The sequence below is a fragment of the Bufo bufo genome, chromosome 7 (assembly GCF_905171765.1).
Source record: "Bufo bufo chromosome 7, aBufBuf1.1, whole genome shotgun sequence".
Classification (NCBI taxonomy): domain Eukaryota; kingdom Metazoa; phylum Chordata; class Amphibia; order Anura; family Bufonidae; genus Bufo; species Bufo bufo.
The window spans coordinates 188,755,034-188,768,963 of record NC_053395.1 but is presented as its reverse complement, the minus strand read 5'-3'; the positions used below and the strand labels follow the sequence as shown (position 1 = coordinate 188,768,963).

The following is a 13,930-nucleotide window of genomic DNA, read 5'->3' as shown; positions in this document are numbered from 1 at the left end:
CGTTGCAGAGCAGTCCCAGGGGTAAGCCATAAACGAAGAAGCCCTCCGGCCAATGATAAAACCGCCGTCTGCAAAACTTTACGCCCCAGAAAAGCGCAAAGGTGTGTACTCTGTAAAATTTGGAAAAGGTGTGCAAAGATGACCAGGTAGCCGGACTGCACACTTGAAGGGCCGAAGCCCCATGATGTACTGCCCAAGAGGCCCCCACTGCCCAAGCAGAATGAGCAGTCACATGGAAGGGTGGAGCCCGGTCACTGATACGGTAAGCTTCCACAATGGCCAAACGAATCCATCGGGAAATGGAAAATTTGAACGCGGCCAGCCCTTGTCTCTGTCCCTCTGGAATGCCGAATAGTGAATCCGTCGGAAAGAGGATGTCTGAGACAGATGCGAACGGCCCAACCCAAATCCAGAGTGTGGAGCGACTGCTCACGAGGATGAGACTGGGCAGGACAAAAAGAAGGGAGAATGATCTCTTCATTAAGATGGAATGCCGACACGACCTTAGGAAGGACTGGACAGGGCAAAGGACTACCTTGTCCTGATGGTGGATAAGGAAGGGCAACCGACAGGAAAGAGCTGCTAGTTCCGACACCCTACGGATGGAAGTAACTGCCCCCAAAAAGGCCACCTTGTACGACAGGAAGCGAAGGGACACCTGCTGCAAAGGCTCAAACGGAGAGGACTGGAGAGCGCTGAGCACCAGATTAAAGTCCCAGGGATTCAACAGAGGCCGCTAAGGGGGCACAGCCTGTGCCAACCCCTGCAGAAAGGTCTGAACCACAGAAAGTGAAGCCAAGTTCCGCTGAAAAACAATGGAAAGGGCCGAAACTTGCCCTTTGAGGGAACTGAGAGCCAGCCCCAAGTCCATGCCCGACTGCAGAAAAGACAAGCGTTGCGGCAACGCGAACCGAATGGGAGATAACTGGTGGCGTTCGCACCAACTAAAGTAGGACTTCCAGGTCAGGTGTTGGATCCGGGAGGACGACTGCTTCCTAGCCTGAATCATGGTCTGGAAACAGCATCCGAGAAACCCCGAGCCCTTAGTACGGCGGCTTCAACAGCCATGCCGTTAAATGTAGCAACCCTAAATTTGGGGGGAATATCGGTCCCTGTGACAAGAGGTCCTCCCGAGAATGACAGGCAGACCTTTTGGACCTGATTTTTTTTTATTTATTTATTTTTTTTTTTCCGGAGAAGACGCAAAAGAGGAGGGAACGCGTAAGGAAACGCAAACTGCGTCCACGGAATCACAAGGGTATCCGATGCCTGAGCCAGAGGATCCTTGGACCTCGCAACAAAGTTCTCTACCTTTTGGTTGAAGCGGGAGGCCATGAGATCCACATCCAGCTGACCCCCATTGCTCGCAGATCGCGCGAAAGACCTGTTGATGCAGAGTCCATTTGTCTGGATCGAGTCTCTCTTGGCTGAAAAAGTCAGCCATCTAGTTGTAAACGCTGGGGATATGAACTGCCGACAGCTAGAACATGGCTCTCCGCCCAGGAGAGGATGAGCGTTGCTTCCGACTTGGCTGTGGGGCTCCGGGTGATTTAGATATGCGACTGCCATGGAGTTGTCGGATTGAACCCAAACTTGACACCCCCGGAGACGGTCCGTCCAATAAACCAAAGAGACAAATCGCACGCAATTCTAGAATATTGATCGGAAGGGAGCGTTCCTCGTGGGACTGAGAGATTGTCCAGGGCAAGAATATCTTGGCCCAATCGGTGTCGAACAGCATGCCCAGAAACAGCAGCTGTCGTGATGGGTGAAGACATGACTTTGATAGGTTCAGAACCCACCCGAAGCGTTCCAGGGTGTCCCGGACGATGCGTAGGCTGTCCGCCGTTTTCCGGAATGACGGATCCTTCATCAGGAAGTACGGAATCGCCACTATCCCCATGGCATGAAGCAGAGCCATGACTGAGGCCAGAAGCTTGGTAAAGACCCTGTGAGCTGTGGCAAGACCGACTGGACCGAAAAGATCCCACTGCGAGCGAACCGAAGATATTTCTGGTGACTGACACAGGTGGAAACATGAAGGTAAGCGTCCTTGATGTCCAATGAGGACAGGTACTCCCCCGGGTCCATGGATGCAATGATCGGTCGCAGGGACTCCATCCGGAAACGGCGGAGCCGAAGGAAGTGGTTGAGGTCTAAGATGGGACGGACCATACCCTCCTTTTTGGGGACCACAAAGAGATTACCGGAACAATCGCTCCCTGCTGCAGAAGGGTGAGAATAGCCTGAGAAAAAGAATGGGCGGCGGAGGGAGAGGTCAGGGGGGGACGAGTGAAAAAAAAAAAAAGCAGGGCGGAGGTGGGGACCGGAACTCCAGTTTGTAGCCCTCCGAGATGACTTCTCGTACCTAGGCATCCGAGATGTGGGCTAGCCAGACATGCTGGAACAGATTAAAACTACCTACCACTCGACTGAGGGGCACCAGAGACCACACATCATACAGAGGAGGACTTGGCGGTATAGGGCTTGGAGCCCTGCTGGCGAGGATGCCAGGGAGGACGAGGCTTAAAAGATGGCTTAAGCTTCTGCTCTGGGGCAGATTTGTCGGCTGGCCACTTCAGGCTGGAGGAACTCCGAAAGGGCCAAAAATGAGGTCTGTGCTTTTTAGACTTGTTGAAGCACATCCTACTCTGCGGCAAATGGGTGCTTTTACCCCCTGTAGCATCAGAGATAATCTCATCCAGACGCTTGCCGAAAAGCCTGTTACCTGCAAAGGGGAGGGACGTCAAGGCCCATTTAAAAGCATCCGCCGCCCAGCAAGATAGCCACATTGTACGGTGAATAGCCACCAAAAGGGCTGAAGAGCGGGACAAAAGCTTGGCCAGAGCCACTTGGCTGTGGAGAGGAGCAGAGGGGATCCAACTGACCAGATGGGAATTTTGAGCGACAAGAAGCACATGCAAAATGTCGCACAGAAGTGACCGCCGGCTTTGGGGCCTGGGTTCGGACATAGTAAGTACCTGTAGTGAAAGGTAGGAGGGCTAAAGTTAGACCCTGTAGGAAGGGGGGAAAGAGCTTACCCAGCCTGTGTCCCTTACTGCAGCCTGTCTGGAAAAAAAAAAGCCTGATGCCAGAGTCCGCAGAGGTCCTCCTGAGCAGGAGATAGGTGGAGTCAGAACAAGCGCAAAGAATTTGCACCAGGAAGCTAGGAGGGGGAAGCAGGGAGAACTCATGCCCCGCCCCCTAATGGAGTCTGCCGCCCGCGATAATTAAAAGGAGCGCTGGTGCACCAACTGGAGGTCTCTCCTCCCCACTCCCCGTATAGCGGTGCTGCCGCAAGGAGCCCCGGCCGAGGGGAGGTGTTGGCCAGGAGAGAAGTACCGCGGCGAGCGGATCAGAGGTAGGCCGCAGTAGAAGCCTGGGACCTTAATTTACAAGCTGCCCTGGGGGAGGAGAGAAACAGGTGGGGGCGGGCGACAGAAGTTTGGCAAGCACAGAGGGCTCCCCTTCTCCTTTCCCCAGAAGAGCTGCCACACAGCTGTTGCCCCTTTCCCTGCCTGGGGGGACAAGGCTTTGTGGGGGCCATCCACAGCAAGTAACTTGAGAGGGGGGTATGGATCCAGGAATACTTACCGGTCTGATGTGTTCTGCCCCCCTGGGTCCAGCCGGGTCACCACCTTCGGTGTGCGGCCCCTTGGGGAGGACTGCTACACCGGAAACTGAGGGCACTTGTCGTGGGCGGCCTTGGTAACCCGAAGGCTGGCGGGATGCAGAGGCTTTAGGACCCTCTGGTCCTCGTCTTTTGAAGACTGGGAAGGAGCAGCGGGCTTGGGGACCCCCTGGTCTCCCGTCTCCTGGGTGGGAGTGCAGGCAGCTGGGACTGCCTATAATCCTGCTAGGGAAAAAAAAAAGAAATCTAAAAGGAAAAAATCAGCAGACCTGCAAAGCAGGGAGGTCTGCCTCCTACAGACACTAAGCTAAAACTGTTTTACCTTAGTCCCTGTAGGAAGGGTATAGCTGGAGGGAGGAGATCGTACTTTCTCGCCCAGTTTCCTTGGGGGACACAGAAGACCTTGGGTATAGCTCATCTCCCTAGGAGGCGTGACACTAAGTGAAGACTGTTAAGCCCCTCCTCCCCAGCTATACCCTCAGCCTGGAGAGAGAGACTGCCAGTTTTTGCTTAGTGTCCAAGGAGGCAAGACACTCCCTGCTCTGCAGGGCTGGTTTCTCCTTGTTTAAATTTTAGATTTTTACTTTTTTCTTTTCTTTTTGTTCCAGATCATCAGGGACAACAGAGACGCACTAGACCTCTCTGTTTCTCCCGGGGTTGAGCTGCGCCAGTGCCGGTCACCCGCACGGCTGCCTCCCCCACAGAAGGCAAGGTGGATCAGGGCAGCCCAGCTCCCCTACATCCCGCCAGCGCAAGGGTCGCCCGCACGCCAAGTCCCCCTTCCAGCGTCCTGCCACTACGGTGCCAGTAGCTGAAGGGGCGACCCTGCTGGAACGGACCGAGGGTGAAGACGTCTATGGTGAGAGATTGGCTGCTCCAGCCCAACGTCCCCGTCCCCCCCCGGTCTCCTGCGTGCCTGACCCTATACTGGGCCTATGGACCCTTCTGTCCCTGCTAGACCTAGGCTGGCCCCTGGGCTGCCGCAGGGCGACATTCTGCTCCCTCTCTCCTGGCCTCCATAGGTCATTGGCACCCTTCTCCCTACAAGAAGAATGCCTGGGGAGCTGCAGTGGTCCGCAACTAGCTGCCCCTGACGGAGGGGTTATGCAGGCATCCCACCCTCACAGGCACCCGGTCTCAGGGTCCCCCTCCCTCTTACCGGCTACTGCTTCAGGGCCAGAGCCTTGCTGCTCCTGACCCTCCTCTGCCCTCACGGGCACCGGCCCAAGGGCAAGGTGGTTGTGGCTGTTGGCCACATGGTGCGCTGTTATAAGCCAGGGCCCGCTCCATGGGTAAAATGGCTGCCGAGCGCAGGGTCCTCGCTTCTGGGCAGCGGGGTGGGCACCCGCGGCCTGCAATATGAGCGCTATGCTTCAACAGCCCCAGGCCGACCGTCGGAATATTCCGGTCGGCCGGGCACCGCAGGCTTTACGGCCGCGATCCCGGCGCTCTATCCGGGTCCCCGCCTCTTCCGGCCCGCGGGGTGGGCACCCGCGGCCGGCATGTGCATGCGCCGCTTCGTTCCCCGGCCGGTACTTGAATACTGTGCGGCCCCGGTCAGCCGGGCGCCGCTAATAATTTAGGCCCCGGCTTCACGGCCTACAATTACTAGGCCTCTGTTGGAGGGGGCTGGAACTTCTCCAGGCGGGAATTCTTCCCGCCGGGAGGTTCCCCCGCCCCCAGGGGATCGCAGCGCCGCCCTCCAGGCCGGATCCCTGTTAACCCTTTGGGTACAGGCCGGCTTCAGATGGCCTGTATGGGTGCCCCCAGGGGATCGCAGCGCCGCGGTACAGGCCGGCTTCAGATGGGCCTGTATGGCTGCCCCCAGGGGATCGCAGCGCCGCCCTCCTGGCCGGATCCCTGTTTAACCCTTTGGGTACAGGCCGGCTTCAGATGGGCCTGTATGGAACCCCCCAGTGCCCCTGTAGGTGGCTCCCCTTTTCTGTTATATATATATATATATATATATATATATATATATATATATATATATATATATATATATATATATATATATATATATATATATATATATATATATATATATATATATATATAAAAAAAAAAAAAAAAAGAATTTTTTTATATATATAACTTGTGGGCTGCGCAGGACGCTGCAGCCTCATGTCAGTACATGCCCCCCTTCCCTAGGCGGCATGTCGCACTCCCCGGCTGCGGCGCTGCCAGGGTCATTTTACCCTTCTAGCCCTCTCTCACGATACGGCGCTGGTCAAGTGCATGCGGCCTTTTCTGTAGGCAGCATTCGTCACCCTCTTTAGTTATGGTACTGCCATGTGCGGGACCCCCCTCCTGGGCGGGATACTGTACTCTCCCTGGCTACGGTTTGGCCTTGTGCATGATCCCCCTTTCATTGGCGGACTACTGCAGTTTCACCGGATACGGTGCTGGCCGTGTGCACGACCTCCTTCCATAGGCGGAACGCTACACTCTCACTAGATTCGTTGCGATCTGTGCATGACCCCTTTTTTCTTAGGCGGAATACTGCACTCTCACCAGATACGGTGCTGGCCATGTGCACGATCCCTTTCCATTGGTGGAACGCTGCACTCTCACTGGATTCGTTGCCGATCATGTGCGTGACCCCCTTCCATAGGCGGAATGCTGCACTCTCTGATTTCGCTGACGCCCATAGGCATGACTCCCTTCCGTGGACGGCATTTGGCACTCTCACTGAATTCACTGCCAGCCATGTGCATGACCACTTTCCATAGGTGGTATGATGCACTCTCATTGGATTTTCCCTGTGGCGGCATTCATACACTCCCTCGGTCGGTGATGTTCTCTCGCCGGTACGTTGTTGGCCATGTGCATGAACCCCATACATGGCGGGGTGCTTGCACTCTCACTGGATCCGCTGCCGGCCATATGCATGACCCCTCTTCCGTGGGCGGTGTACGCACTCTCACTGGATTCGCTGCCGGCCATGGGCACGCCTCCTTCAGGTGACATGCACACATTCTCACCGACTGATCGCACTCTCCCTGGATGCGATGCTGACCGTGTGCATGACCCCCCCCCCCCCCCTCTTTTCTGGGCGGCATACTACACTCTCACCGGATACGTTGCTGGCCTTGAGCATGGCCCTCTAACATGGGTGGAACGCTTGCGCTCCCATTGGATACCGTGCTGGCCTTGTGCGTGACCATCCCTTATTCCATGGGCGGAATTTTGCACGCTCACGAGATCCAAGGCTGTCCTTGTATGTGCCGTATTGGACTTGCACATGTTCCCCTTCATTGGGAGTAGTTACACTCTCACGAAGTTTCGGTGTTGGGTGAGTTGTTGCACACTCACTTAATGCTAGGATAGCCCTGTGCATGCCCCCCTTTCACTAGGTGGACCTCCTGCATTCCTGCTGGATACTGTGTGGCTATGTGCATGGCGCCCTTCGGGGCGAAGTATGGTATGCCCTACTTCTCTGACGTAGGTACGGCCTTGGGCATTCCCCCCTTTTTTTTTTTGGGGCGGGCTTTTGCACCCTTGCCGACTGCAGTTTGCCAGGTAGATACTGTGGCACTCTGGCTGGCCTTCGCTGAGTGATATTTTGGCAGTGAGTGGACGTTTTTGTGCGTTGTTGGGCCGTGTATACCTTCTCGTCCCGTAGGTGGGTTGGCCTTCTCACTGCTTACGGGGCTACTCGTACGTATCCCTCCTTTCCTCCTGCGACATATTTTTTTCTCTTGGGAGACGGTGTTTGCAGCAAGCCTTGCACTATTCTCTAAAGAGATCATTCTGTCCACCTGTGTAAGCCTAAGGTGTTGTCCAACAAACAATAAATGAATGCCTTATAGATAAGTAGACGGCCTCTACCTGCTCGCTACTGCTCCGAGCTGGGCGGTGCTCATTCGTCTTCCCGCAGCATTGTTTCCCTGCGCTAGTGGTCACATAGTCGAGAGTGCTGTCTGCAGCGCCCTTTGCATTCTATGTTGGCTCTGGTGGGACTACGGTCCCCTCGCCTACTACTATTTCCTTCTACCAGGTTCGGGCCGCTCTTCTTGGGAAAGGTCACCCAACTTCTCTTGGGTGCTCGCTTACCCAGGTCCGGAGGACATCCACCTTGAGTTCTTCAGGATATTCGCCTTCTGCGAAGCGGTGAACGGGGCGTCTCAGTGTAGCGGGGTCCTGCTTTTGAGCTGTCCTATGGCTTCTCTATGCCCACTCCTCCTTTCTTTTGGAGGGTGTTATCCCGGCCTCTGTCTCGACTGCCTTTTCTCGCCGGTTCTGTTTGGCTCCCACTCGGTACGGATCTCTCCGATGTGGCTTCTGTTCCGGCCACGCTTCAGAGGATGTTCCTTCTCTGCCCTCCCCTCTGGGAAGAGCATGGTTGTTCAGGTGGATGGTTCTGGTGTCTTGTCCACACTGACTGTACTAGCTGTGTACCTATCTAACGGGTCTACCGCGTTCTGTCCTCCCGCTGGGTGCAGATTGCGTTTTTTCCATTCTAGGCAATGTTTCTGCTATGGATTTACCTTCTCGGTAACTTGGGAGGACTACCATTTAGTCCGTCTTCCTGTGGTGGCTACATCGGCTTGGGCTTTAGCCTGTCTTGTCCTGGCATCGGGCGGTTGCTGGGCGGACCCTTCGGTTCCTGTCCGTCTGCTCCCCCACTCCGGGTGGATACGGGACAACATTGTTCGGGGCCGACGGGACCAGTTCTACTGACCGTTCTGCCCGTGTTACTGATCATTGGGTTTTCGCCCGCTTGCCCAGGCGACTCTAGTGAGCTCGCTAGTGTTCGCTTCTAGCCGAGTTTTCGTCCAGGATCTGTGGTAGGACTTAGGACTTTACCTGGGGTTCTGTGGGAAGCTGGGCGTTCCCCCACTCTGCCTTTCTCTCTCCATGGTTCTGTCTTTCTCCAGCCCGGCCCTGGGGCTGGGACTCCGTTGCTTGAGGTATCAAGTGTCGTTCCTGTCCTTCCTCTTTCAGCGTTCCCCGACCCTCTGGGCCTGTCAGGAACTTCTTCCATGGAGCGGCTCTTGGGTTCCTTTGTACTGCCCTCCGTTACCGTCCTGGGAACCACATACTGGGCTCTTGGCGCTCCAATTTTTCCTTGGAGTCGTTACAGAAGTCCTCTGTACTCCTTCTGTCCTGTACGGTTGGGTTTCTGTAGCCATCGTGTCTCTGACTGGTGCCTGAGTGGCGGCCCTTCTTGTTCCGAGCCTTCTGTCTTCCCCCAGGACAGGGCTGTTCTCCATTCCGTCTCTTCCTTCCTTCTGAAGGTGATGTTTGTCCTTCATTTCATTGAGGCAGTCGTCCTCCCCTTCCCACCCCCGGGAACGGACACTTCACCGATTTGGACGTTTGTTTGGGCCTTGCAGTTTTTTACTTGGAGATCTCCGACTCTTGTCGACGTTCGGTCTCTTGTGTTCCCAGGAGGTCCGCGCAAGGGTTGAGGGCCTCCAGGGTGGCTTTCCTCCGCTTTCTCAGTGTGGCTCTTGCTGTGGTTGTCGCACCAAGGGCAGGGTTCTGCTTTTGGTGTCACCATTCATTTTGCCAGAGCTGTCGGTTTTTCCTGGGCCGGAGGCATTAGGCTTCGGCCATGCATTTGTAAGGTGGTCACTGGTCTTCCTTGCACACCTTACCGAGTTCTACAGGGTGCATACTCGGCCTTCGGCGTATGCTGCCTTGGGCCGCCTGGTCTGCAGGCGGCGGGTTTTTTGTTGCCTTCGGGTGCTTCGCCTTGGTGCTGTGGTCCCTCCCCCTTTGGACTGCTTTTGAACGTCCCAAGGTCTTCTGTGTCCCCCAAGGAAACTGGGCGAGAAAACGAGATTTTTGTATAACTTACCAGTAAAATCTCTTTCTCGCTCTTTCCTTGGGGGACACAGCACCCACCCATTCTTTGTTCTTCTCTGACTGTTTCCGAGTTTGTTTTACCCTTTGGGTAGTTGGCTTGTTGGTTCCACTTTTTGGACTTTGCCTTTTCTCACTACTTGGACACGCAACTGGCAGTCTCTCTCTCCAGGCTGAGGGTATAGCTGGGGAGGAGGGGCTTAACAGTCTTCACTTAGTGTCACGCCTCCTAGGGAGATGAGCTATACCCAAGGTCTTCTGTGTCCCCCAAGGAAAGAGCGAGAAAGAGATTTTACTGGTAAGTTATACAAAAATCTCGTTTTTGTGCTTAGTGTCGCCTCCTAGTGGCAGCAGCTGTACCTATTATCAAGCCTGTGTCCCCCAATGGTACGGATGAGAAACCTGCTTTTACTTCCACTTTCAGCTGCATTCACTGCAAACCCGATCTCGAACAGCAATATCTTCCATGGTCCTTGCCGCCTTTATATTGTCGCCGCATATGGATGCTATGATTATTACTATTTACGAGGATCTATGTTCTCCGGTGATGATGCCTTGTTTCTGCTGCTCATTTTTGTTTTATGTATTGATGTTTTTAATATGTGATTATTAAATGAAGATCCCCATATTCTTCGATGAGTTTGGTATGTTGTGGCTTAGAAGTTTTGTAGGTTGTATATGATGGTTTTTGAGCCCTACCTGTTACTACAGTGGAATATATAGGCACTCCAGTATAGTTACATGCGGTGGATTTGCTGGATTGATTAGGAGTGCTTTTACTCCTGGGTTTCGGACCCCCACCGATCTGATATTTATGACTTAACTTATCGGAGCCAATACATTCTAATACTGTATGGAGCTCCTGCTCCGTACAGTATTGGAACAAAGTTTTATGCAAATTGACTTTGGATGTTTCATCCGAAGTGAATTCGCTCATCCCTAGTTATGACCACCCTGCAATCCATCAGCGGTGGTCATGCTTGCACACTATCTAGGAAAAAGCGCCGGCCTCTCTAGTGGCCGGGACTATGGGAGAGCACATAAGCTAGTGCTTTTTCCTATAGTGTGCAAGCACATGTATTATATACAGGAAGTGAATACAAGCCACTTACTAATGTATTGCGATTGTCCATATTGTTTCCTTTGCTGGATTGACTCATTTTTCCATCACATTATACACGGCTCATTTCAATGGTTACGACCAGTGATGGTCAGTTCGCAGTGTTCGCCAGAGAACACATGCAGGCTGCCATCTTTAGTAAGGTAGACTCACCCGTCTGGCGATGCACAGGTAAGCCCTTACCTGTGCCTGTGGCGGGAGCCGGTCTGAAATCAAATGCGGTCACCGGGAGCAGGCAGTTCCGAGAACAGCCGCCGGGGCCCTTCATCGGGCTGTTCTCGGGCCTGCCCCCGGTGACTGCATTAGATTTCAGACCGGCTCCCGGCACAGGTAAGGGCTTACCTGTGCATCGCCGGATGGGTGAGTCTACCTTACTAAAGATGGCAGCCCGCATGTGTTCGCTGCTGAACACTGCAAACTGACCATCACTGGTTACGACCACCTTGCAGTCCAGCTCTTTAAACAGCTGATCGGCGGGATTGCCGGGAGTCAGACCCCCGCCGATCTAATATTGATGACCCATCCTATATAGAGACAGCAATCGCATCAGTCCTGTCTGCAGAGCTGCTCACTGTGTAGTTCCTTTACATCCCCAATTTTATATTAAGCCAATCGATTGTTTTTCACGTGTGGCAGGAAGTCACAGAAAACTCAGTTCATCTTTCAAACAATCCAATCGCTACTGGAAATCTTCTTTTACATTTATCTTGGTTTCGTTCGTAGAGGAGATTAGATTTCTTGGCTAACACCTTCTTTCTTTTTGTTTTTAGCGCTACCGCACACCCTCAAGGTCTAGGTCTAGGGATCGTTTTAGAAGAAGTGAGACTCCCCCGCACTGGAGACAGGAAATGCAGAGAACCCAAAGAATGAGATATTCTAGTGGAGAACGTTGGATCAAGGGAGATAAGTATGTTGTATTGATCAATGACCATGAAAGTTTTTTGTTATTTTTTCCCCATTTTCATTTTACTGTTGTATGCACATACCACTAAGGCAGTCAGGATTCTGCATGGTCAGATGCACGCATAATTTACGGGTTGTCCCTTTTATCCAAACCTCCTTTTCCAAGTCTTAGCACCACTAGCAAGGCTTTACAGTATTTGGGTTCCACAGATTTCCACATCTTGTCGTTATGACTTTGTGTATCACCAGGAAACCTGCCTTTAACTAGTCTATCACAAAGAGCAGTTTCACATGTTCTGTTTTTTTTTTTTGTTTGTTTTTTAGTTTCTCCACAGCTGTTGGTACAGGAAAGGTATAGACCACAGGCCCCCACCCAGAGCTGTCAACCGTTTTGTAAGGTCAAAATATTTGACGCACTTCCTTTAAAGTATTTCATTCAGGGGCAGCTTGTAATATGGGGCCCCCGCTCTTGGGATCATTGGGGATCGCAGTGGTAGGACCCCCACCGATCTAATAGTTCTTCTCTATTCTGTGAATAGGGGATACATTTATATAACTAGAATACCCTTTAAACTTGGCGCCAGCTTCTTAGCGGCAGGGCCTATGGTTGCTGTGCTTGACAAGGCAAAACTCTTACTTTAAAGGGTTTAAGTGTTTTGACCCTGCAAAACTGACAGTTTCCTGCTGATAATGCTGCAGTAAAGATATGATTGCCACCCTCACTCTAGCCCCTACCTAGTGCGCTCTCAGTAGTTTTGCAGGGGTCTAAACTCCTGACAGTCCCTTTAGGTGCCAAAAATAATTTTATATTTATATATATATATATATATATATATATATATATATATATATATATATATATATATATATATATATATATATATATAATTATTGCTTTTTTTTTTTTTTTTTCCTACAGGAGTGAATTGAATGACAAGGATAGCCAGAAAAGCCCTGTCCGTGGAAGAGAATGGAAACATTCTGATCAAAGAGAAAATTCTGAGAGTCCACACAAAAAAAGTGATCACGGGAAGAGAAGTAAAGACCACAAACGAAGCAGCAAAGACAGGGAATCTAAAGATGCTGAAAATGAAGAAAAACGGAATAGAAAAAGAACAAAATCAGAAAGGAGTGAAAGCAAGGAGAATTTAAAAACCAACAGGGATAATCCAAGCAAACGTAAAGACAGGAGCAGTTCAAGAAGTAAGGAAAGAGGGCACGAGAGGGGAAGAGATAAAGAAAAGCACTCTAATAACAAAGCAAAAGACAAAGAGAGAAGCAGGAGTAAAGAGAGATCGAGGCACAGTACTTCAAAAAATGAGAGAGGGAGGAGTAAAAGTAAGGAAAGGGATAGAAGCAAAGAGCGAGGTAAAGGCAAGGAGCATGATAAAAGCAAGGAGCGGCATGAAAAAGCAAAGAGCAAGGAGAGAGAGTCTGAGAAAGCAAAACATAGATCTAGTAGTAAAACTAAGGAACGAAGCAAAAGCAAAGAGGATAATCGAAGAGCTCGCTCAAGAAGCAGAGATAATGACAGAACCAGGAGTCAAGACCATGCAAGAAGCAAGGAAAGAGACTCAAAGCGAAGAGGTCGTACCAGATCCAGAGACCGAAAGGGAACTCCAGAGAGGTCCAGAAATAGAAGAAGTAGAAGTAGGAGAGGCTCAAAATCTTCAGATAGAGAGGGCAGTCAAAGCAAAAGCAAAGACTCCTCCAGAAGGGAGGAAAGTAGCTCTCAGAAGAAGAACACAGAGAGGGAAAGCCATAAAAGGAGGCATTCTCGTAGCAGTAGTCCAGACAGTAAACGGGGCCGGAGGTCCAGTAGAAATCGTACTAGTCCAGACTCCAATACAGTACATAGTACTCACGGAGAAGACCGTTCATCCCACCGAAGAAGCCAAGACAAGGAGAAAAGAAGGTCTTCACATGGCAAGGAAACCAGCAAAAAGTCTTGCAGTCGTGAACGGGATTCTTCCAGCGCAAAAGAAACAAAATTAAATGACCAGTCAAGTCCTAAGAGTATTGATAACAACAATGAGAAATGAAATATAAATACTACCTACCTAAACTTGCCCTAAAGGACATTCAGCTTTCTGTTTTTTTAAAGCAAAAACTTTAAGTTCCATGTTTTTGATAATCCTCAGTCTGAATCATTTGTATTCATGACGTTTTAATAAACTTTCCAAAATTATTTTTAGATGTAAAACCGTGTCAAGCACAGGATGGCTTTCTCCTGAGTTGTGTATGAAATTTGGCTGATTTAAAGAGGACCTTTCACCAGAATAAAGTATCTAAACTGACTATACAGACGTGTAGAGCGGCGCCCAGGGATCCCCCTGCACTTACTGTTATCCCCGGGCGCCGCTCCGTTCTCCGGTTATAGCCTCCGGTATCTTCATAGTTAGGCTCCACCCAGGGGAACCTGCCGCGGTCTCCTTCTCCTATGCTGTAGCGCTGGCCAATCGCAG

At 51.6% G+C, this 13,930-nt stretch overlaps 1 protein-coding gene across 3 annotated transcripts in view; it reads left to right on the top strand.

Annotated features, from left to right (window-relative positions):
• The window catches only part of PPIG (peptidylprolyl isomerase G), a 43,051-nt gene extending 29,327 nt beyond the window's left edge, over positions 1 to 13,724 (top strand). For 2 of the 3 annotated variants that reach the window (XM_040440037.1, XM_040440036.1), the window contains exons 12-13: positions 11,333 to 11,469; positions 12,385 to 13,724. In XM_040440037.1, coding sequence (XP_040295971.1) covers positions 11,333 to 11,469; positions 12,385 to 13,507 — 1,260 coding nt within the window. In that variant the 3' untranslated portion in view covers positions 13,508 to 13,724. The remainder of the gene's footprint in view (positions 1 to 11,332; positions 11,470 to 12,384) is intronic. The other variant, XM_040440038.1, reaches the window with a different exon arrangement.
• The last annotated feature ends 206 nt before the right edge of the window (positions 13,725 to 13,930 follow it).